The sequence below is a fragment of the Ovis canadensis genome, chromosome 3 (assembly GCF_042477335.2).
Source record: "Ovis canadensis isolate MfBH-ARS-UI-01 breed Bighorn chromosome 3, ARS-UI_OviCan_v2, whole genome shotgun sequence".
In the NCBI taxonomy this organism is placed as follows: Eukaryota; Metazoa; Chordata; class Mammalia; order Artiodactyla; family Bovidae; genus Ovis; species Ovis canadensis.
Genome location: NC_091247.1, coordinates 38,556,665 through 38,582,513, shown reverse-complemented (window position 1 = coordinate 38,582,513; position 25,849 = coordinate 38,556,665). Strand labels below are relative to the sequence as shown.

At 36.7% G+C, this 25,849-nt stretch overlaps 1 protein-coding gene across 1 annotated transcript in view; it reads left to right on the top strand.

The window, feature by feature from the left end:
* GMCL1 (germ cell-less 1, spermatogenesis associated) overlaps positions 1–25,849 on the top strand; it is a 56,171-nt gene that overhangs the window by 4,438 nt on the left and 25,884 nt on the right. Inside the window, exons 2-9 of the mRNA XM_069582917.1 lie at positions 4,340–4,463; positions 5,099–5,195; positions 6,832–6,929; positions 10,049–10,161; positions 11,118–11,183; positions 12,857–12,941; positions 14,457–14,547; positions 17,280–17,417. Of these exons, the coding sequence (XP_069439018.1) occupies positions 4,340–4,463; positions 5,099–5,195; positions 6,832–6,929; positions 10,049–10,161; positions 11,118–11,183; positions 12,857–12,941; positions 14,457–14,547; positions 17,280–17,417 (812 nt within the window). The remainder of the gene's footprint in view (positions 1–4,339; positions 4,464–5,098; positions 5,196–6,831; positions 6,930–10,048; positions 10,162–11,117; positions 11,184–12,856; positions 12,942–14,456; positions 14,548–17,279; positions 17,418–25,849) is intronic.

The following is a 25,849-nucleotide window of genomic DNA, read 5'->3' as shown; positions in this document are numbered from 1 at the left end:
CAGTCCAACTCTCACATCCATACGCGACCACTGAAAAAACCATAGCCTTGGCTAGACGGACCTTTGTTGGCAAAGTAATATCTCTGCTTTTGAATATACTATCTAGGTTGGTCATAACTTTCCTTCCAGGGAGTAAGTGTCTTTTAATTTCATGGCTGCAATCACCATCTGCAGTGATTTTGGAGCCCCAAAAAATAAAGTCTGACACTGTTTCCATTGTTTCCCCATCTATTTCCCATGAAGTGATGGGACCGGATGCCATGATCTTCGTTTTCTGAATGTTGAGCTTTAAGCCAACTTTTTCACTCTCCTCTTTCACTTTCATCAAGAGGCTTTTGAGTTCCTCTTCACTTTCTGCCATAAGGGTGGTGTCGTCTGCATATCTGAGGTTATTGATATTTCTCCCTGCAATCTTGATTCCAGCTTGTGCTTCTTCCAGCCCAGCGTTCCTCATGATGTACTCTGCATAGAAGTTAAATAAGCAGGGTGACCATATATAGCCTTGACGTACTCCTTTTCCTATTTGGAACCAGTATTTTTGTTCCATGTCCAGTTCTAACTGTTGCTTCCTGACCTGCATACAGATTTCTCAAGAGGGAGGTCAGGTGGTCTGGTATTCCCATCTCTTTCAGAATTTTCCAGTTTATTGTGATCCACACAGTCAAAGGCTTTGGCATAGTCAATATAGCAGAAATAGATATTTTTCTGGAACTCTCGTGCTTTTTCAATGATCCAGCAGATGTTGTGCTTACCCAGTTGTAAATTTAGTCTCTCAGTTTAGTCATCTTTTGACTCCGTGTAGAAGTCTAATCTGAAATAACTTTTTATATCTGATTATATTAATTCATTGTCTTCTAGCCTACCATATTGATGAGAAATATGATACTGGTCTAATTCTCTTTTCTTTTTAGGTGTCTTTTTTTTTCTCTCTGGTGCTTTTGGAATTTTTTCTTCGGTACTTTGGAATTTAGAAGGTACTTAAGTATAGGTCTTTGAATGGCCTTGGTGCTTGGTGGATCCTTACAGTCTAAAGACTGCCTGGGGGAAGCTTTCTTCTATAATTCCCTTCTTCTGTTATCTTTGTTTTTTCTTTCTTGGACCCCTCTTAAGTGGATTTTGAATCTCTTGGACTGTACCTCTTTCTCTTTTTTTTCTTTCTAGGTCTTTTTTGCTTTATGTTCCAGGAAATTTTCCTTAACTTTGTCTTTTTTTTCTTTTAATTTCAGCAACTGTGTTTTTGGTCCTAAGAGCTCTTTTCTCCCTCTTCTTCTGAGTCATCTTTTATCATAGCATCCTATTTTATAAATGTAATAATTTCAACTGTCATAGCAAATAGATGGGGAAACAATAGACACAGTGACAAACTGTATTTTCTTGGGCTCCAAAATCACGGCAGATGGTGTCTGCAGCATGAAACTAAAAGATACTTGTTCCTTGGAAGAAAAGCTATGACAGACCTAGACCCTGTATTAAAAAGCAGAGACATTACTTTGCCGACAAAGGTCCATCTAGTCAAAGCTATGGTTTTTTCAGTAGTCATGTATGGATGTGAGAGTTGGACCATAAGGAAATCTGAGTGCCAAAGAACTGATGCTTTCGAACTGTGGTACTGAAACAAGCTCCAGTACTTTGGCCACCGGATGCAAAGAGCCGACTCATTAGAAAAGACCTTGTTGCTGGGAAAGATTGAAGGCAGGAGGAGAAGGTGTTAACAGAAGACGAGATGGTTGGATGGCATCACCAATGTGATGGACATGAGTTTGAGCAAGCTCTGGAAGATGATGAAGGACAAGGAAGCCTGGCATGCTACAGTCCTTGGGTTTCAAAGAGTTGGACTTGACTGAGCAACTGAATAACAATAAAAAATCTCAACTCTGTAGGTGTGCTAGTTATAATTAGAGTGTTGGGATTTTTTTTTTTAAGTTCTCTTTTCCCTGAATTATACATTTCCTCTGATGCCAAATTCTCTTTTTAAAAATAGTCTTTAATACTCCTAATTTGCTTATGTTGGGAAATCCTTGGTTGTCTGCCTCAGAATGGGTAGCGTGTGTGTGTCTGTGTGTCTGTGTGTTTATGTGTGTGTGTGTGTTGAATAAATAGATTTATTACTACTGAGCCTCCCCTTTGAGTAGGAAGACTGTCTACTAAGTTGTATATGATTGTATATGGGTGCGACATGCTCTGTTTTAGAACAGAGATTCCCAAACATTATTGGTTCACAGTATCCTTCGTGTCTCAATAATGTTTTTCTTGGTACCTCTGGCCCTAAAGAAATATTTAATAGTCAGGTTCAAACAAGTAAATAGTGTAGATCACATAGTATCTGAATGATGTTGCTGTGATTTCCTTTAAGTTTGGGATCTTTCACATGCCTCCCTGAGTTTGCTGTGGTGCTCCAGGTGCTTTGGCACACAGTTTGGGAACCAGGATTATGAATAGGTTGGTAAGTAACAGGTTACAGATTGCTCAAATGCCAGGATGAAGATAGCTTTGTCTGGGGCTCCCAACACCTACACCAGAGTCTTAATTCTTCCTGATAAATATATTCTGATTCTTTCTAGAAAAACCTTGCATTCTGTTTGCAAGAGTTATCTGTACTCTGTGTTCATAGTGGTGGAGGTCACTAGGGGAACACGTTTCCCCATTTTCTGCCTCACTTCAGCCTTCTTTTTCTCTTGAGATCTCATCCTCCCAGCCCCACCGTTCTGAAGGGCTTCAGCCTCCATTCTAGATCCTGATACATTTTGGGCTGTGGCTTTCACTGCTCGTTACCATTCCAGTTTGTTTTCTGACTTCCAGATCCATGGAATTCTCTCATCACGTGATAAACCCAACCTCACCTTTTTCCTGTTGTGGGTTTATTCCTTTCTGCACTAGACTACTTGTCTTATTTATCTCTTACAGTAACCCAGTGAAGTGAATATTTATACCTTTTTTTCACATGTAAGGTAACTGAGCTGCTCTAGAGCTGGGACTCAGTGTCTATCACCAAAGCATGTGCTATTTTTATTGTCTGTTGGGAAGAGGTATTCAATACACACATATAAGACGCTGTCAGAATGATTACTGATTTTTTTTTACATTTAATAAAAATCATTAATTTTACATTTTTCATTAATCAATGATTAATGGTTTTTTTCTTTGTTTACATTTAAAAGTTTTACTAGGAAAGCTGTCAGGATTGGCCAGGAGTATAAAAAATATTGATCAGCCTCTGCCTAGGGGTTTCCTCACCTACTGGTTGGACTATCTTGATCACAGATTGTCAAAACAAAAATTACATAGTTCTTCCTTTAAATCTTAGGCCCAAATCCAGGATATTTACAGATGCATAATAATATGTGATGCAGTTCTGGTTGAGATTAGATGGGATACCCAGAATTCACTCCTCACTCTCCTTTGTAAACCCTAAGACACACTTCTCCCTTCAGCATAGTTTTGAAAATCTTTGGTCTGAGGCTGTAAACCATTTGTCTAATTTAGGGAAGAACACATTTTAAGGAGTTTAAGAATAGTTTAGGGGCTTCCCTGGTGGCTTAGATAAAGAATCCACCTGCCAATTCAGGAGACATGGGTTCCATCCCTGGTCTGGAAAGATTCCACACGCCACAGAGTAGCTAAGCCCATGCGCCTCAGCAACTGAATCTATGCTCTAGAGCCCCAGAGCTGCACCTACTGAAGCCCGCGTGTCCCGGAGTCCATTGTCCACAATGAGCAGACACCACAGTAAGAAACTCGCACGCTGTAACTAGAAAGGAGCCCCCGCTTGCCGCAGCTAAAGAAAAGCCCGCACAACAGCGAAGACCAAGCACAGCCAAAAATAAAAATAAATTACATTAAAAAAAAGTTGTTTGGTACTAAAGTAAGATCACATGTAAATTACTATTTAAATACTTGTGTAGGTCTTGTTCTTTATTTTGTAGTTGCAGAACTATGTTGCAGCTATATTGACATTGTCCATAGTGCTGATTTCTAAACAAGGAAATAAGCAAAATCACCATGCTGACTTATCTTTATTGAATAGGTAATTGACTTAATTCAAAAATCAAAAATTGCAAAAAAGTGTATAGTGAAAGGTCTCCCTCCCACTCCACCCCTCTCTATCCACTGTTGCCCCTCTTGGGAATAGAGTATTCCAGAGATAACCACTATTATTAGTTTTTTATGTGCCCTTCCATACATAAGCACATTTGAATATATAATATCTCTATCTTTTTACACCGTGGGCAGATTGGTTCTATTTAATAGAAATTGAGCAAAAGGAGTGTTTAGAGTTACATGCAAAATAAGTAAAATATTCTGTATTACACATACATAATGTTTGCGTTTCTTTTAACAGGAAAAAACTGAAGAGTACATCCAAATATATTTATCAAACATTATTTTTAAATGGTGAAAACAGTGACATTAAGATTTGTGCTCTAGGAGAAGAGTGGAGCTTACACAAAATATATTTATGTCAAGTAAGTATTTTATTTTTCTCTTTGAGTAGCAAAGGTAGTCACTTAACTCAAATTCTTTTAAGTTTTGTTCTTTCTCATTGTATTTTACAGTAGTCTTTTGCATGAGTATTTGTCCTGTCTGATGGAAAGTCTCATTATGTAAGAGATACACTGTTAATATTGTTAGTGAAAACTTAAGTTTGGTCTAGGAAACAGATTTTGAGTTTTCATTGTCATACCAGCCTAGGAGTATGTTTCTGTCATTCCAGAGAGGTACTTATTTTAATGCCTTCTGTTGACAAAAATGGAAAAAGTTAGGGGAAAAGAATAGAATAAGGACTCAACAGTTTTTAGTTTCTTTTCTCTCTTCCTTAGTGTATTATTTTGTGTCCATCTTATATGCTGTCATATGTTTATGAGATACTTAAATATATAATTTCTATGCTTGAATTTGGAATACTATTGAAAAGGAGAACATATATATCTAATATACTCAGAAATTGTTCCACTGAGTGAAAAGCTTAGTTGGTTCAAGTAGTAACATAGGAATTCAGTTCAGATAGTAATATGAAAATTTAGTTTTCTTTAATTAAAAACATAGTATTTTGATAAGCCTAATAGTTTCTTTATCATAATTTCTTTTTCATTTTGTTAAGTCTGGCTACTTTTCTAGTATGTTCAGTGGTTCTTGGAAAGAATCCAGCATGAATACCATTGAATTGGAGATTCCTGACCAGAATATTGATATAGAAGGTAACTGGTACCATAATTACTATTATGTAAAAATGATAGAAACATAACCTTTTTATCCTTTCGGCAGAAAGTATTTTCTTCTAACCTTGTTAACTAGGGAAAAAGCTCCTTTTAACACTCACTGTGAGGATTTTTTATTGATTTACTCTATACTTTATCGATTCTGTTCTGTGTATCCCTAATCTTACTTAGTCGTGTCAGCTTCATCAGTCTGTTTCCTTCATGTTTAAAAATATATCTGCCTGGGATATAGAGGATGTAGAGTGAAGAAAGGAGAAGTATGACCAGTAAACAGTAAGCCGTAAACAGTATTCACTGATTATTCCCTACACAAAAAGATCTTTTCTGGGAACAAGCAGATGTATCAGGTAGTCAGTATTGTTTTAGAGCTATAATGGTCTTTAGATGAGGAAGCTGAGGCCAGGAGGATTTAAGAGACTTGTTTTAGGTCTCAGAGCAGTTTAGTGAGGTAGGATCAGACTATAGTTCTCACTCCTGTCCTGGTGCTCCTGCGTCTCTCTCTGATAACTGAAGTGGAAGTACCCAGTACTAACCTCATGGGCAAAGAATGTTTATAAAGCAAACCTTGCAGGACATGCATGAGAATGGCAGTAGAGAGAAGGATGCTCAGGTTCAAACAGCTGTGGTGGCAGGAGTCACAGGAGATGCGGGTTCAGTTCCTGGGTCGGGAAGATCCCCTGGAGGAGGAAATGGCAACAGTCTCCAGTATTCTTGCCTGGAAAATTCCGTAGACAGAGGACTGCCTGACTGGTTACAGTCCATGCGGTCACAAGGAGTTGGACACAACTGAGCGCTCACTCACAGGACAGGAGATATTCCATGCTCCACAGTGAAGCACTGAACCACCAGGGTTAAGACTGTCATTTGGTCTGTGCAGTTGTACTTAACGATTGATCTACTCAGGGACATCTTCATAAAACTCTTTCCAAGGGTGTCTTAATTCTGACCACTAACTGATATCAAGGTTAGATGTAGGAGAATCCAGCATGATTTGATAGAATTGATGGAAATGTATAGCATTGTTATTAAAGCATCATCAGTCCATAACCGTTACCAGTAGTTTTATTGGCACCCCACTCTGGTACTCTCGCCTGGAAAATCCCACGGACGGAGGAGCCTGGTGGGCTGCAGTCCATGGGATCGCTAGGAGTCGGACACCACTGAGCAACTTCCCTTTGACTTTTCACTTTCATGCATTGGAGAAGGCAATGGCACCCCACTCCAGTACTCTTGCCTGGAAAATCCCATGGATGGAGGAGCCTGGAAGGCTGCAGTCCATGGGGTCACTAGGAGTCAGACACGACTGAGCGACTTCACTTTCACTTTTCACTTTCATGCATTGGAGAAAGAAATGGCAACCCACTCCAGTGTTCTGGCCTGGAGAATCCCAGGGACGGGGGAGCCTGGAGGGCTGCTATCTATGGGGTCGCACAGAGTCAGACGCAACTGAAGCAACTTAGCAGCAGCAGCAGCAGTAGTTTTATTAGTGATGATCATCTTATCCATTTATACTAGATTTAGACATATGTCTTAGTGTATAAAGACTGTTCTTATTCTTGTAATATTCTTACAGCTAAAATTGTTATTTCATTCTATCTGTGTATTTTGCTTTCAGCACTTCAGGTGGCATTTGGGTCATTGTATCGAGATGATGTCTTAATAAAGCCAAGTCGAGTCATTGCTATTTTGGCAGCAGCTTGTATGCTGCAATTGGTAAGTATGCACAGTACTCAAAAAATAATAACACTTGTGTCTTTGTTTCAAGGTATCCCTTCCAAAAACAATAGTAAAACCTAGCTTTTTATAATTTTTAAAATGAATATATAAATATTTCTTTTGTGATAAGTCATTTAAAATGTTTAACCAAAAATTTTACTACAAATGAGGAGGATCTTGATATTTGTGTAAAATGAATGCAGGCTGTTTCTATGTAGAGATCTTAGAATGATTATTCAGTTCAGTTCAGTCGCTCAGTCGTGTCCGACTCTTTGCGACCCCATGAATTGCAGCATGCCAGGCCTCCCTGTTCATCACCATCTCCTGGAGTTCACTCAGACTCACATCCATCGAGTCCGTGATGCCATCCAGCCATCTCATCCTCTGTTATCCCCTTCTCCTCCTGCCCCCAATCCCTCCCAGCATCAAAGTCTTTTCCAGTGAGTCAACTCTTTGCATGAGGTGGCCAAAGTACTGGAGCTTCAGCTTTAGCATCATTCCTTCCAAAGAAATCCCAGGGCTGATCTCCTTCAGAATGGACTGGTTGGATCTTCTTGCAGTCCAAGGGACTCTCAAGAGTCTTCTCCAACACCACAGTTCAAAAGCATCAATTCTTCGGCGCTCAGCCTTCTTCACAGTCCAACTCTCACATCCATACATGACCACAGGAAAAACCATAGCCTTGACTAGACAAGACTATAATGTGAAACAAATATACTTGTCTAAATCCATTTATACATTTCTGTGCATTAATGGGGCTTCCCTTGTGGCTCTGCTGGTAAAGAATCCGCCTGCAGTGCAGGAGACCTGTTCATTCCCTGGGTTGGGAAGATCCCCTGGTGAAGGGAAAGGCTACCAACTCCAGTATGCTGGCCTGGAGAATTCCATGGGCTGTGTAGCCGATGGGATCACAAAGAGTCAGACGTGACTGAGCGACTTTCACTTCTTTCTGTGCATTAATAACTTATCTTGACTATTATGAAGCAAGTGGCTTATGATTTGATTATTCATATAGTTCATGGATTCAGAAAACTTTGAGTGCTTACTATATAAATGTTTTCTTAGGAAATAATTGTGTGTAAACCACCTAAATGTATATAATCTATTGGTAGAATGACAGATTTGTTCATTCAACAGAAGTATATTGAGCAGTGTGTCAAGCTAGGCATAGAGATCCAGAGGTAAATAAAGATATCTATGCCTTATGGCACCCCACTCTAGTACTCTTGCCTGGAAAATCCCATGGACGGAGGAGCCTGGTGGGCTGCAGTCCATGGGGTCGCTAAGAGTCAGACACGACTGAGCGACTTCCCTTTCACTTTTCACTTTCCTGCATTGGAGAAGGAAATGGCAACCCACTCCAGTGTTCTTGCCTGGAGAATCCCAGGAACGGGGGAGCCTGGTGGAGTGCCGTCTATGGGGTTGCACAGAGTCAGACACAACTGAAGCGACTTAGCAGCAGTAGCTTGCCTTCAAGAAGCTCACAATATAATGTGTATAGAGTCAAGGAGGAAGAGTTGATATACAGGCCCAAAAAGTAAAGTAAGAGCTGTCCAATATTATAGATATGATGATAAACTTTCTGTAGCATTTAGTGGATGTGCAAAGTGGTCAGTTTAACCTGGTAGTGTCAAAGAAGGAAGTTGTGTTTGAGGTTGAGTCTTAAAAACTAAAAATGTGTTTATCTTGTGAAGTAAGAAGAGAGAGGAAGAGAGAGCATTTCATGCAGAAAACTAAGACATAGAAATGAGAAAATAATGGAGCATTAGAGAATCTGAGTGGAACACAGATCTAGCATAGAATAGAAGAAGGGTTGGAGGAAAAGAGGCAGAGGCCAGATCACGAAAGTCCCTCAGTACCTTTTAAAAAGTTAACACTTTGCATACTTGATTTTGAAAAATTCTAATCCGAGGAAAGATAAAGTTATATTTTAGAAAGAGTGCTTGGGATCAATGTGAAGAATGAGCTGAAAGGAAAGTTGATTATAAATCCTATTGCAGTAATCCATGGGAGGGTCTAGATGAGGTTAAAAGCATGGAGAGGAAAACTGGATACTGGCGAGGTTAAGCAGGGATTATCCACTAGACCTGATGGCACAGATGGGTTTTAAAAGGAAAGGGGCAGAGTCTAGAAGGTTTAAAATCCCAGTTTGAGTCAACATTTTATTTTGATCATTTAAAAAAGTTAAGATTCTTTTCATGTGGCATTTTTATACTGGTTTATTTGAAATAATAGTTAATAGCTTGTTAAATATCCTTGGCTGAGGTAATTTGACTTTTTAATGTTTTAATCCTTTTGATACTTATTTTCAATAATTACACTTTTTAAACTTTTAATCCTTTTCCAGTTTTATTCTAAATTCACTTTCTGCATTATCTGTGTGACTTGGCTATTTAACAATAATACTCTTGCATGTTGGACGTAGTTCAGAAATTTGAGTAAATTCACTTTCTGCATTATCCTTATGACTTAGCTATTTAACAGTAATACTTTTGCATGGTGAATATAGCTCAGAAATTGGAGTGAAAAATGACAGAATTTAAAAAAAATGACAGAATTCTTTCCCTATCATAAATAAAATTAGCTATTTGAAATCTTCTATATAAACATTTTAGATTAAAATTTCAATGTAAGTTTAAAACAATACTATATTTGTCTTAGGTATATTTCTTAGATATTGATAGGTGTTTTAAACTTTAATAAAAACTTGCTCTTGATTCATACTGTGTACTTGCCTAGCCCATCACATAGTCGTCTGATTATATAAAAAGGTCTTAGTTTTAAAAGAACAGGTGAAACAGAATGCTGCTTAAGTTTGCAAAGGTCCCAGAGAGGAGAACAGAAAAGAGTTAGCAATTTTTATCTCTGTCTTTACTGCTTTTACCCTCTCCCTTCCATTTTTCAGTTCAAGTATTTAGTTGAATACTTCCTGGATTATTTTTTTTTTTAGGAATTTTTACTGGACTTTCAAAAAAGATTTAGGCTTGCTGCACTTAATGGTTTTCTTTCTTCCTTCCTTTTTTTTTTTTTCTCCTTTTTAATATGTGAAAGCACATACTCAGAACTAATTTTTCACGTATGAAATGGGCCTTTCCAGCACTTATTTATATTTGCAGGATGGTTTAATACAGCAGTGTGGTGAGACGATGAAGGAGACAATCAATGTGAAAACTGTGTGTGGCTATTACACATCCGCAGGGACCTATGGACTAGATTCTGTAAAGAGGAAGTGAGTTGCCTTGCTTGTGTTCCCCCTCATTCCACTTTCGGGAATTTGATTGCTTTGGTTTCTTAAGAGAATGTATAGCTATTTTAAAAAAAAGAGGAAAAAAAAGAATAGAATTTGCTATAAAAGGTTCCTTTCTATATTTGGACTAATTAGTAAATTCTTCAAAAGTGTGGTCTCTGTGACTGTGGGTGGGTTATACATGCTTATAAAAACTATGGTCCCTCTTTACAGTACATTTCTATCAAATGTTTTAAAGCAGTAGGCATAATAGCCACTACAGTCGTCCCTCACTATCCGCAGGGGATTAGCTTTAGGACCTGGGTGTATACCAGAATCTGCGGTTGCTCACCTCCCTTATTTAATGGTGTAGTATTTTCAAATAACCATCCTTCTGTATACTGTGAATCATCTCTGGATTATTATTATACCAGTGTAAAGGCTATGTAAATAGTTATAAATCCACTGTAAATGCTATGTAAATAGTTGCTGTCTTGCGACAAATTTAAGTTTTGCTTTCTGGAACATTCTGAAGTTATTATTTTTTTCTCCAATATTTTCAATTCTCGGTTGGTTGAATCCACGGATACAGAACCTGCGGATACCGAGGGCTGACTGTATATCAGTGCAACTACTGGCAGTGTTTTAAGTCTTGAGAATTGCAGTACCCATTTTCAAATTATAAAGAAGGTAACAGAAGTATGTAAGGCCCTTCATAAACCATTTAACATGAACTTGAAAATGAAGTTTTCTCAATTAGAAAGGCTCTTATTAATATTAAGGGAATATTCCCATACTAACTGCTGACAAAAACAGTACTAAATTTCCAGTTGTTAAATTAAAATATTTGAGCATGTCCTAGCAAGATTAATACTCTGTTTTTACTTTAACTGTATGTCCTACTCAATAAATCATAAATATATAATGTATAATGAAATAATTCCATGTTTTAATTTCAGGTGCCTTGAATGGCTTCTAAACAATTTGATGACTCACCAGAATGTTGAACTTTTTAAAGAACTCAGGTATTTGAATTTTAAATAGCTTCATAATTATCTAAAAGACTGTTCTTCATTTGTTAAAAGTATGTAAGACATTTTTGTATAAAACAAAAATATATTATGAAAAAGTAAATTTAATGGAATGTATCTGTTTCTTTCCTTTGTTGCAAATGATACAATGCATTTTTTTGATACAGTGCATATTATGTCTACTGTTTTAATCAATTTTAATGGAAAAATTCATTGCTGCTATAAAACTATAGAAAGTCTCTAGGGTTACCTCACTTTTGCTGGACTCTTAAAGAATCTAAAGATTTATTTTAAAAACCACCATCTCTTATTATCCAGAAATTACATTTGAGAAAATAGTCTTAAACTTGTTACTAAGACTGATGAAATTAAATTCACAATTAAAGTGGTCTTTTATTTAGTTTGCTTGTTCTTCCTTCCTCCCTTCAAGTAATTTCTGAATGACTGCTATGTGTAAAGTTACTCTGTTGAGGGCTTTGAAGGAGGTAGAGGTGATTATGTCATGGTCTCTCCTCTCTGAACTTATTTGTAATAATGGAGCTAACATATTTGCTATGGGTCTGAGAAATTCAGAGTGGGAATGAACTTGTAAAGGCCAGAAACTCTATAATCACTTTCAGGATTGCAGTACCTTGACAGTGGTGCTTCTGAAACAGGGATACAAATGTCCCTGGGAGTGTATAGCATTCTGATGGAAATGTACAAAACCAAAGGCTTAACAGTGGCTTACTGGTTTTTCAATTTTGCTGACTTTTTGAGGGGCAAAGGGTAGGGAGGAGTAAGAGAGAAGTAAACATTTTTATGTTTAAATACATCGTGGAAAAGAGAGAATTCAAGTTTCTTTGGGCTTATAAATACAAAATTAATAGAAGTGTTATTTTTATGGCTAGCCATCTCCTAGATTCCTGGGTCCTTTCCTTTCATCTGCCCTTAAGAGGTACTTTGATAGAAAGATTTGAGAACTATTGTATTCTACCAGAAAATCATCACCTAATAATGTCAAGGCATAGCAACACTTTTTCTCTTATATAATTCTCATTGAGCTTTTTTCAAAAGGAAAATAAATCATAGTGGTCATCCTAAAAATTCATATGCTCTTCTGGCTTGTTGAGGGTAGTGAGGGGGGGAAGGGAAAAAAGAAAAGAGCTAGTAATACCATTTCCATTCTAAATTTACACTAACACTTATTTCTTGATATTACTCCCTTAATAAAATAAAAGCTTGTTTTATGACTAAGCAGTTCTCTTAAGCCTAGAGGTAAAAGGTTACTTTGAAGATACATCTTCTTCAGTGAATTTTGACAGAATTTTTTTTAATTGAATGAAAGGGAAAGGCAAAAGAAAGGGGAGGCTGCTACTTTATGAGAGCATGCTAAAACTTATTAGAACTTTGCTTTACCTTGATTAGTCAACGGAGCAAGCTCTTTGTTTCCCCAGCAGTGCAAGAAAAAACCATTTGCAGCATACAGTCTGAATTATAAGTATCCTTACATTCAAATTGATTGTTTTTGTCTAAGATTCTTTGTCTTGGGCAAAAAGACTGATGTAGTTTTTTAATTCCGTGTTTTCTTTTGATAAAAAAAGACTTTTAAAAACGTTTTCAGTTCGACCAGGGTCTTTAACTTTTGTATAAAGAGAGGCTCACTACTTCTCTTTTATCTTTTCTAGTATAAATGTCATGAAACAACTCATTGGTTCATCTAACTTGTTTGTGATGCAAGTGGAGATGGATGTATACACAGCCCTTAAAAAGGTATTTCCATAATATGATGTGTGTAAAGATAGCCACTCAGCATTGCTTATAGTAGTGAAAAACTGAAAACAGCTAGTGTCCAGTGGCGAGAGAGTGATTATACATGTAAGAAAAGGTAAAGGACATATGCCAGAATGCTAAGTCTTTAGGCTTAGGGAATTGGTGTCATGAGTAATTTTATTTGTATTCTGTATACTTTTCTCTTCTAGGAATACATTTCTGTTTTTTCCAAGGTTTTTTTTCCCCAATAATTAACATGTTATTTACATGATCAGAAATGTTAACTATTTTATGTGGTTTTCAGGAATGTTTTCAGAATTGAGCTTCAGTTGAATTAATAACTTCATGATGAGTTTTTCACAAATTTTTCTAGAGAATGTTGAGGTTCTTTTAAAGGTCTTTTGTACTTCAGACATATGTCTCACTTTTTTTTTTTTTTTCCTTTTGTAAGGTTTCAACATTTTTAGTATAATTTTGTTTTCACAATTCTGAAGAGACAAATGGGCTGTTGCTTTTGTTCTGTAGATGGTAACACTTAGAATTCTTACGATTACTACATGGCAGACATGAGGCAGAACCCAGGTCTGTGAGTTCCAGTCTGTTGCTTTCCCCACTACGTGATTTTGCTGTTAGCCTTTTGTCCTTAGCACCAAGTTTACATTAACATGGTCATGAAGCCTGGGAATGAGTCACCTTCTGGGTGAGATCCTATTACTGTTTTTCCTCAAGGAAGTTTAGTAAATGTGGTAACCTGTCATTAAAGGAAAGTAGACAGCCCATGTCTCTCTCTGAGCCACTGTTAGCATTCATTCTTTCTCATAAGTATTGAGTGTTCATATGTGCTAGGTAGGCACTGCTCTGAGTATCTTACCCATATTAATTCTAATGTCCTGTGAGGTTGACATATTATCACGCTTATCTTGCAAATGAAGAAATTAAAGCCCAGAGAAATTAGGTAATTTCCCTCTCTATTAATTGACAGGGCCAGGATTTAAAAATTCATGTTCTTCATTACTCTGCATACTGTCTCAACAGCAGTTAGACAATGAGAAACTCCGTTTTCCCATATTTAATTTCTTTTATAATCTCACATAGTATGTAGTGAAACTTAATTGTTAATTGAGAAAATTAGTATATTTTATATATTGTATATATGTATTGTATCTACACTCTATAATATAATATAGAATATTTTATATGTATCTATGTACACACACATGTAGAACATTTACCTTTTTAATACTAAAACAGTAGTGCGTTTGAAACCATAAGTATTTTTCAGGTATTAGCTTATTCCTTCTACGCTCCTCTAGTTTTTATCTTTGGACCACGATTAATGCCATGATGAATTTAAGGCTTATGAACATATCATGTAATAGTTGTACTTCTTTCAGTTGGTTATAAAATGGAAATTAAATTTTTAGATACTATGTTTTAAGAAAGCAGTTTGAAAATGTGAACTCAAAATAACGAAGTTTTATAGGGTTTTTTTCTTACCTATTTTTTTTTATCTAGTGGATGTTCCTTCAACTTGTGCCTTCTTGGAATGGATCTTTAAAACAGCTTTTGACTGAAACAGATGTCTGGTTTTCTAAGAGGAAAAAAGGTGTGATTAAAATTGTTATTCTGAACTTTTTTTTTTAATTGAAATTTAATTAAAATTGAACCCTGATTTATGGATAGAGAGTTTTAGAGCTGGAGAGGATGTTGGGAATGATCTAACTCAATCCCTTATTTATACTGAAAAAATTTAGGTTGGATAAAGGAGATTATAGAAAAAAAATTTTAATGGCCATCAGGAGCAAAAGAGTGGATAAAAATTACAGTCCTTAGTTCATGATTTTCTTAGTTCACTATCATTTTTTACCTATGCATAATTACCTTTTTCTTTAAAAAAAAATGTATTGAACCTCAGTGAACTAATAAGTACTAGAACATTAATAATTCAGTCTATTCATGTGCTTCTTTCCTGTTGTGTCACTTCAGCTTTCGCCAACCACTGTCTTTAGTTTTGTGTTTGTTTTTCCCTTGCTTTTAAAAAATAATGTTATGACATTCTACACATGTCTTAACATGAATGCATAACATAGTGATATGCTGGTAAGCTGGCTTTCTGAAAAAAAAAAACAAACACTTCTTTATAGCATTAAAAAAAAATTTTAATGATAACAAATTTTCTTAGCATGATTAATTTCAGGCTAACATGATACTACTGAATGTGGAGTTGGAAAGAAATGCATGCCATCAGCTCCTGTGAGCCAGTACAAGCCAGATTCAACTACTCCTGGACAACATATCATCCTGTTTTCTGTTGTTATTGAACTATTTCATACTATTTCATGTGGTATTGATTTTCATTTCCTTGAAAACTAAAGAGATTGAACAGCTCTTTGTGTGTTTATCAGCATATGTTTCTTCTTCTGTGAAATGTCTGTTTGGGTCTTTTTCCTATTTTAGTATTTTAATTGTCTTTTCTTACTGGTTTATGGGCATTCTTTTTATATTCTTGATAACCAGTTCTTTGTCACAAATATGTGTTGCATTTATATTTCAGTTTAGATTGTTTTAAGTGTATTGATGAATAGAGGCTCTTATATTAAAATTCAGCATGCTTTTTTAGTCTTATTTAAATAAATTTTCTAGAATTATGTAGTAAGATTTACTAGCTAATTGTCTTTCCTTGAAGCTCATGAACCAAAAATGTATAAATGACCATAGCAATAAAATCTAACTTTATTTGCTTCAAGAATAAAACACTAAATTCCTGTCTTAAGTTGTACTTTATGGAAGTTAAAGAGGGATTTAAGAAATTGTAAAGGAAAAAAGTAAAGGAGAAAATTTAAGTTAAAAAACAAAAGTAAAAGCTGGAAAAGATAAAGAAGGTGAGAAGTTAAAAAGACAAAGATGGTCAATAGAAACAGTAGATGTTAGGTAAATTTTGACATAAATTTATGCTCACTTGAGCTCCAATTGGATTAACTGCAACAGTCCATCAAGAGAGAAATTATTTTGTAGCCTAAGTGGCAGAAACTAGAATAGAAAACTGTGGTCCCCTCTGCCTTCTGGTTTTCCCACTCTAGGCTCTCTGTCCCAGCCTCAGTAGTATAAAAGTATACAGTTTAAGAAAACTTTTCAGGGAAGCATTTACTGCATAAGGCAGAATGTATGTCTGATGCCCTTGTTTTTCAAAGAGGACTTCAGAAGTTTATTTCAAACAGTTTTTAAATTATAAAAGTGACAGATAACCTAGAAAATAAGACCAAAAAGATCACTTGTAGTCCCCTTACCCACTATATTTTAGTATATTCCTCTTTGTTGTTGTTTGGTCACTCAGTCGTGTCCGACTCTTTTGCGACGCCATGTATTGTAGCCCACCAGGCTCTTCTGTCCATGGGATTCTCCAGGCAAGAATACTGTAATGTGTTGCCATTTGCTTCTCCAGGAATCTTCTTGACCCAGGGATTGAGCCCGAGTCTCCCTCATTGCAGGCAAATTCTTTATCGTCTCAGCCACCAGGAAAGCCCAGGGGAAGCCCGATATTCCTCTTAGGTTATCTTAATTATTTGTCTTTTCAGATATACGTCAGGACCAAGAGAACAATAGAAATTTAGAAAATTTTCTGCATAGTTATACTTAAGGATTACTTCTTTAATTCCCTATCATAGCAACAAGGCTGAGTCCACTGCTATGAGTTTACCTTGTAACAGAAAACAGGCTAAGGATTATGTGCAAGTCCATGCTTGATAGCAGCAGACCTTTCCTTCCCACTCATGAGAGCATATTGGAATGCCCCTGAGAGTATATTTGGGAATAAGCTTAAATTCTCCCTAGAAGAAAAAATCCATAACTTTGAATTATTTTAACAATAAATACTACCCTGTGTTGCAGATTCACAGCTACAATGTCTTTGTATCTTATTTTGTATTGTAGTACAGAATTAAGGTTTTAAGTAATGTTCATCGCTTGTAACTAAAGTGTAAATTAGAAAGATGCCAAGAAATGTTCCGGGTCCTCGGTGTCTTGTGAAGACCCTTGAATGAGGCATTTGGGCTCGAGTTCCACTGAAGTGTTCAGTCCCTGGGAAAAGGGATTCTGGAAAGATATCATACCCTTAACCACCATTCTCAAGCCTTCCTTTCCCCCCTTGCTGGGCTGTGTGCTGTAAGCTCCAGTCCTCAGAAAAGCATCAATTGAATTCCCAGCCCAAGGGTCTAATTAGGACCAATTAGGGGCTTTTTTTTCCTAAATCTCCCCAAGTTTGAATAGATAAATTAATAAATTTTGAAAATAATAACTATTTAGTTTAAGCTTTTTTGTTTGGTTTTATTTGTTTTGTAGATTTTGAAGGTATGACCTTCCTTGAAACTGAGCAAGGAAAACCATTTGTGTCAGTATTCAGACATCTAAGGTTACAGTATATTATCAGTGATTTGGCCTCCGCAAGAATTATTGAACAGGATTCTCTAGTACCTTCAGGTAAGAACAGGATATAATTGTGATTTTTAAGTAAAATCTTTCTGATTGTAATAGTAATATATATATCATAGAAAAATAATAATGAAGAAAATAGAAGTTATCCTTAATTCCAGTAAGGATTTCTATACCAAGCAGAATCATACCATGTAGATAATTTTCTGTGTTTCATATATAAATATGGAGTATCTTCCCATATCTTTAAATACTTTTCAGAACATTTAAGTGGCTGTATAGTATTCTATAATGTGGGTGTTCTTTAATTTGCTTTACCAGTACACTATTTTGGACCAGACTTTGACTTTCGAAGTGTTATTTAAAGGTCAACTTCTTTTTCTATCAATACTCCTTAAATTTGCTGTTTTCTTTTTCGTATCCTAGTCTTAAACTTTATGTCAAAGCAGATGTAATATGTTTGCTAGTTATGACTTAAAACTTGTGAAACAATTACTGTTTTAATTTTCTAAGTTAAGTGTCTAGTGCTTGTGTAGGATTAAATTTAGTACTATATTCACATTTAAGAAATAGAAAGTAACATTTGAAGATTTACTTGTAAATTTGTATAGATTTATCTGAAAATTATAATTTTTGACACCTTAGTTTTTAACATAATTGTGTTTATAGATTTAAATTGTTGTTGAAATCTGTACATTTATTTATAAAGGTATTCAATGGAAAACAAACTGAGAGTTAACATTTCTGGTAAAGTAATGCATTTTTTAATAAAATCACTCTAGGCAGGTTTATAGATAGTGCTTTTTTGTTAATTTTTTATAATTCATTTGTATTATATTTGTGTGGGTTGTGGGTCTGAGATTTGTTTGTTTGCTCAGTCACCATTTCATTTGAAGATCATTTTCCCCTTTAGTATAGCAGCTTTATACTAGTTTTAGTATATATTATACACCAGACACTAGCAGTGTGTGACGTTAGATGTCAGGGCTTATTACATACTCCCACTCTAATCATACTTCTTTTAAGGCTTTCTCTAATGAATTTTTAAAGAGTTTAAAAAATAAATTCCATTTTAAAGTAGTTTAATTTAGGTGTGTCTGTGATGCAAGGGGATAAGCTTTATATTTTTGGAATGTAAGATGGGCATAAATATTTCTAGTCTGAAATATTTTGCTTTAATATAAAATTGAAAAGAATTTAGATCCCAAATTTCTGACCAGATTTCATCCATGATTTTTTCTGACTTAAAATTACAATAGAGGGCACTTTTTTTCATTTTAAAATATAAATGGACAAATAGTTTTTCCTGTATATCTGAATAAATTATCATTTCAAAAGCAGGGTATAAATAAAAGTAAATCCCATGCTGTTTGTGAGAGGGCAAAAAGTGGCCACATAGCTCACATCTTCAAGATACTTTGGTATATGCTCTCAATAGGAATGTATCCTAGATTTGAAAAAAGTGAAAATAGTTTCAATTATTTAGCTAAAATTCGCTGATCATTTTTCAGAAATAGTGCCAAATGTGTTAACATTATTCAGTTATATGTTCAGTAATCTGGGAAATTTTAATATATACATTTTCTATTATCTTTAGGTCAGAATTAAATTCAAATGGAGATTAAATGAGAAAAAAATTAAAATTTTAATAGAAAGTGAAGTTGCTCAGTCGTGTCCAACTCTTTGCAACCCCACGGACTGACTGTAAACTACCAGGCTCCTCCGTCCATGGGATTTTCCAGGCAAGAATACTGGAGTGGATTGCTATTTCCTTCTCCAGGAGATCTTCCCAACCCAGGGATTGAATCCGGGTCTCCCGCATTGTAGGCCGACACTTTACCATCTGAACCACCTGTTAATTCCAAATTAAATCCAGACTTTGTATAGAAACATTGTAGTATTTTAGGATTTAACTGTGTTGAGCGCAGTTGAATTCTATTATTTCGTAGAATTAGATTTGTTGTGTTCAGTCATTCAGTTGTGTCTGACTCTTTGTGACAACATGGACTGCAGCACACCAGGATTCCCTGTCCTTCACCATCTCCTGGAGTTAATTCAAATTCATGTCCATTGAGTTGGTGACTCATCCTCTCATCCTCTGCCACCCCCTTCTCCTTTTGCCTTCAGTCTTTCCCAGCATCAGGATCTTCCAGTGAATAGACTCCTTGCGTCAGGTTGCCAAAGTATTGCAGCTTCAGCTTTATCAGTCCTTCTAATGAGTATTCAGGGTTGATTTCCTGTAGGACTGACTGGTTTGATCTCCTTGCAGTCCAAGGGGCTCTCAGGAGTCTTTTCCAGTACCGCAGTTCGAAAGCATCAGTTCTTTGGTGCTCAGCCTTTTTTGTAGCCCAGCTCTCATGAATTAGATTTACCTTGTGAAAGTGAAGCTGCTCAGTCGTGTCCGACTCGTCGAGACCCCATGGACTACATCTACCAGGCTCCTCTGTCCATGGAATTTTCCAGGCAAGAGTACTGGAGTGGGTTGCCATTTCCTTCTCCAGGGGATCTTCCCAATGCAGGGATTGAACCCGGGTCTCCCACACTGCAGGCAGACGCTTTACCCTCTGAGCCACCAGGGAAGCCACCTTAGGTGCGGTCATTAAGTCTGTTTTGTTCGATGCTCTCATTGTCATGCTTCCCTCCCCATTGATACCTCTGACCTATCTTGTTACCATCTCTCCCAGACCTTTCTCTTTATGTCTTCTCCTATATTCCCTCCATTTTATTTAGCTCTCTCAGAAGAGAGTATTTTCCCTCTGTGGAGGACTTTCTCTTAACACATCCTGCTAATAAAGGGTTAGGAGGCCAGATAGTCATGGGCCCAGCCACCTCAGTGCCCTTTCTAAATCCTCGTTGCATGTGATCCAGCGCATACTCTCTTCTCTCTCTTCTGACCCCCAGTCTTTTCTTTCACATTCATTTGAGACCTGGACACTTGATTTCTCTCTGCTTCTCCACCCTTCTTCAGTAATGTAATGTGTCCATGTTATCATTACTGTTCACTAGCCTCAGAGTAATTTTACCTTAACTTCTGTAACAGTTATCTGCTGATCATTAAGCACTTGCTACATTTCAATCTTTCTGTAACCCAGAATTTCTCAGCATCAGAAATCCAGTAGTTTGCAGGCTATAAATAACTTTCTAGATGGTTCATAGTCTCATTCCTCTTACACTGTTATTTGATTTCCAGTCCATTTTAAACTCCATTTTCTGCCAGTCTTTCAGGTCTCCTTTTTTCTTCTTTCAGACCTGATTTTCATGTTAGATCATCTGAACCGCTCTCTCTCACGGTTGCCTTCAACTTTCTGTCCTACTTTACAAAATTCTAAAACTAAACTAAACTTTCTTTGTTCTAATACCCTGTACTTTGTGCTGAGTACTGCTCCAGAACATTCTGTAACTTTTGTATTGGTGCCACTGCAAACTCAAATTTCATTGCTAAGCTTGTACCTTGCGACTCCTTATATCACTTTCACTTGGTCACTGTTTTTAATTTGCTTCAGCAGTTGTTTATCAAACCTCTGCCCCTCTGTTCAAGCTTCCTCTCCAGTCACCTCACTATCAGTGGGTGGTGGTGGTTTAGTCGCTAAGTTGTGTCTGACTCATGCGATCCTGTGGACTGTAGCCTGCCAGGCTCCTCTGTCCATGGGATTCTCCAGGCAAGAATACTGAAGTGGGTTGCCATTTCCTTCTCCAGGGGATCTTGCCTACCCAGGAATCGAGCCTGTGTCTCCTGTATTGCAGGCAGATTCTTTACCAACTGAGTTACAAGGAGAAGCCCATGGGAACTCTGTTGTTTTTTATATAAATTCAAGGTAATCAGGCAAAGATTTATTCAGATTTCTAGTTTACTCACCTCTCCTTCCTGTCCTGTACCAGAGGTTGAGGTACTCCCTTTCTATTCAGGCCAGTTTCCTACTGTGTTCATAATCCTATAATTTTATGCTATCATTTAATAATCTGTATCTTCAGCCCCTCCTGTTCTTCCTCAGCTTATAAATATGGTCAAACCTGTTATTAACAAAACAAAACAAATCCCCCTACTACCATCTGGACCCTGAGTCCCCTTCATGGTAACTATTCCTCTGCCTTAAAATCACCTTCTTCAGAGTAGTCTATAGTTGCTGTCTCTATCTTCTTACCTTTCAGACTTTTCTCAACCCACTACAATCTGTCTTTTGCCCCTATTATTTTACTGAAACTTTCTAGCAAAAGTTAGGTTTGTCCTGTTTTTAAAATCTAGTGATCTTATGTTAGTCCTATTTTAACTTCCCTACCATTTTATATCATGGTTTGTTAGTTTTTTCTTTCAATTCTGTACAGTACTAACTTAGTTTAGAAATACTATATATACTCTTCTGATTCGTTCCCTGTCTCTCTGACCATTCATTTTCTTTTGTAAGCTTCTCTTACTCTGCCCACCTCTTAACCTCCTAAGGGTGCCATTGGCTCATTGATCTTTCCATTCTACATAGTGTCCCTGAATGATTTCCTGCATTCCTATGATTTATCGAAAGAATACAGTTCTCACCTCTTCCCTGAGTTTCATACTTAGATATCCAGCTGATAGCTTGCCATCTATAAATTGCTTCAGTTCATCTATTCAAAAGAATACTTAATCTTTCCCCTCCAGTCCTAGTCCCTGCATATTTTTTTCTTCCTGTATTTGCTTATCAGTCATCAACATTAATAACTTGCCCAACCTCACAAAAATGGCAGAATCCTGGAAGTCATCCTATTCCTCCTCAAACTCTTTTCTTCCACATCCATTCACCATGTCCTGTGTATTTTTTCCTTAGATAATTCTCAAACCTTTTTTTTTTTTTTTTTATCTGCTACCACTTCCTTGTTAAGGCATCATTATCTCTTGCTGGGTTACTCTAGTACAGAATATATCTGTGGCCCTCTTGGGCCATATGTTTTTCATCTTTTTCTCTTAGGTACTTGATAGGTAGTAAGGCACTCAGTTTGTGTGAACTAAAATTGTGTCCTAAAACATACTAACTTCCATATGGCCTAATACTGCATTTACTCTATCAAATAAGTTTAGATTCTAATTCCTAACCTAAGAACTATAAAGGGGAAAAGAAAAAGTAAATGTGTAAATTCTTTAGTGTCCCAGTAATATGCCAGATTATGCATTTAATGTCTATTATGTAACATACTCTTTAAAATTATCAAGGTAATTGTTCCCATTTTATACATGAAGTATTACTGTCCTGTCATACAGCTAGTTAGAAGCAGAGCTCAAATGCCACCCCAAGCCTTTCCTGTTCTAAAGTACCCCCACCTCGCCACCGCCTTTTTTTTTCTTAACTGCATCTTGTGTGTGTGTTAATTGCTTAGCCTAAGTAAGCATATGCTGGACTCTTTGTGACCTCGTGGACTCTTTGTGGCCTGTCAGGCTCTTCTGTCCATGGAATTCTGCAGGCAAGAATACTGGAGTGGGTTGCCTTTCCTTCTACAGGAGATCTTCCTGACCCAGGGGTCGAATCCAGGTCTCCTGCATTGCAGGCACATTCTTTACCATCTGAGATATAGTGAAGTCCCCAACTGCAACTTACTGGTTACTCAAAAGAATTCTGCTATGTTTAATCTCTTTAAAATTGCATATCCAATGATATAAACTTAAGCAGTAATTTTGAATCACCCTTCTTTCAAATATGTTTAATTTGGCTCTTGATAACAAAGTAGTGAAATAGATTTATTCCCTTACGGGTATCCTTGTAACATTTTTAGTGACAAGAATTACTGTTGAGGGTATAATGGGGAAACTTTTAATATTTTTGTAAGGTAGAGATGATAATGTTAAAGTATGAATTTTATGAAAATAAGTTGCTCAAAATGGAAAGATATAATACAGAAATTCATATAATTAGTTTTATTGAAAAATACTATACTCAGTAAGTTAAATTGTCATCTTTTGGAACTAGATTTTTAGATTATTATACAAGAAGATCTTTGAGCTGAACTACTCCATTTTTATACTAATATACCTAAATGCTCTGTATAAGATACTCTTACTTATCCAGATAGGAATTTTTATCATGTAGACTTTTTCCTTCACCTTCATAATCTAATTCCGACAATGTGCTTCATATAACAGTTCAACCTGTTGGCTGTTTTTTGCTATAAGCTTTACTGGTTGTGAGTAGATTTTTGTATGTTGTGTTTACCTGAATATCAGTTCAGTTCAGCCGCTCAGTGTGTGTGACTCTTTGCAACCCCGTGGACTGTAGCACGCCAGGCTTCCTTGTCCATCACCAACTCCCAGAGCCTACTCAAACTCATGTCCATCGCATCGGTGATACCATCCAACTATCTCATCCTCTGTCGTCCCCTTCTCCTCCCACCTTCAGTCTTTCCCAGCATCAAGGTCTTTTCAGATGAGTCAGTTCTTCGCATCAGATGGCCAAAGTATTCGAGTTTCAGCTTCAGCATCAGTCCTTCCATATTCATTCAGGACTGATTTCCTTTAGGATGGACTAGTTGGATCTCCTTGCTGTCCACGGGACTCTCAAGAGTCTCAAGACTCTTTTCTCCAACCCCACAGTTCAAAAGCATCAATTCTTCTGTGCTCAGCTTTCTTTTATAGTCCAACTCACATCTATACATGACTGCTTGAAAAACCATAGCTTTTGACTAGACGGACCTTTGTTGGCAAAGTAATGTCTCTGCTTTTAAATATGCTAAGTTGGTCATAGCTTTTCTTCCAAGGACCAAGCATCTTTTAATTTCATGGCTGCAGTCACCATCTACAGTGATTTTGGAGCCCCCAAAAATAAAGTCTGTCACTGTTTCCATTGTTTCCCCGTCTATTTGCCATGAAGTGATGGGACCGGAAGCCATGATCTTAGTTTTCTGAATGTTGAGCTTTAAGCCATCTTTTTCACTCTCCTCTTTCACTTTCATCAAGAGGCTCTTTAGTTCTTCAATTTCTGCCATAAGGGTGGTGTCATCTGCATATCTGAGGTGATTGATATTTCTCCCGGCAATCTTGATTCCAGCTTGTGCTTCATCCAGCCCGGCATTTCTCGTGATGTATTCTGCATATAAGTTAAATAAGCAGGGTGACAATAAAGGAGCCTTGACGTACTCCTTTTCCTATTTGGAACCAATCTGTTGTTCCCTGTCCAGTGCTAACTGTTGCTTCTTGACCTGCATACAGATTTCTCAGGAAATACCTGAATATACACGTCTTCATTTAAACAATAAAATACTAGGCAAGCTAGGATTGTATCTTATCTTTCTGTTAGTTTTTTAAAGTTTTGTAAATCTAAGACATTTAGATTTTCAAATAGTTTGCCTTTGGAGACCTCCTTCCGCATATCCTTTGTATAAAGCAAGAGAAATTATCTAAATAAATTCATTCTGACTTACATTTTCTATTAGAAAAGTCTTACATTTAAGACTGTTATCAATTACATCTGCAACTGCTGATTTATAGTGCTATCCAGTGCCACCTTGATGTGCCCATTTTGAGTTTGTTTTGGATTTTGGTCCAATAAAGTTTAAAATACATGGTTGAACTCGTTTTCATTAAGTGGAAGTTTCTTGAAGGCACTTTTTCAGAATCTGTCCACTGAACACTAACTGCCGAAAAGGATACTGGCAAACTCTGCCTTTTGGAGACATGTCTGCATATAATCATATTAAAAGCTCTACATAAAGGAAATTGTTTCACTTTTCATCCTATGTTTTTCAGTCTTATTTTTTTTTAGGGATTTCTCAGTATGTATCTGTTGTCTAGCACTGCATTCGAACGAGTGGTTCTGTTGACTTATTTGAGGCTGATGCTATTGGATGAACTACCAGTGACTGAAAAGATTTCTAGTTTGACTTTTTACTTTTAGATTAAGGCAAGAAAGGAGGACAAAAATACGTACACACATTTTTTAACTTGTTAAAAGTGCTTTCGGGAAATTCCATGGCACAACCAAAAAAAAAAGGTTTTTTTAGTTTTAAAGGAGATTATTCAAAGTTGTTGAAACTGAGTTTTAAATTATTTTCATGGGATATAGCTTATATGATATTTGTAAATGTGAATGTATAACCTTTTCATTCCATTTTTATAAGTGAATCATGAAAAGCCATATTCTATCTCTAGATCAGTGAATTTCAAACTATAGGCACAACCTGAAGGCAATGGCACTCCACTTCAGTACTCTTGCCTGGAAAATTCCATGGATGGAGGAGCCTGGCGGGCTGTGATCCATGGGGTCGCAAAGAGTTGGACACGACTGAGGGACTTCTCTTTCACTTTTCACTTTCATGCATTGGAGAAGGAAATGGCAACCCACTCCATTGTTCTTGCCTGGAGAATCCCAGGGGTGTGGGAGCCTGGTGGGCTGACATCTATGGGGTTGCACAAAGTCAGACACGACTGAAGTGACTTAGCAGTAGCAGTAGTGAGTTGAGAAATCATTTTAATGGGAAGGGATGAGCTGTTTTTTAAAAAAAAAAACAAAACAATAAAACTT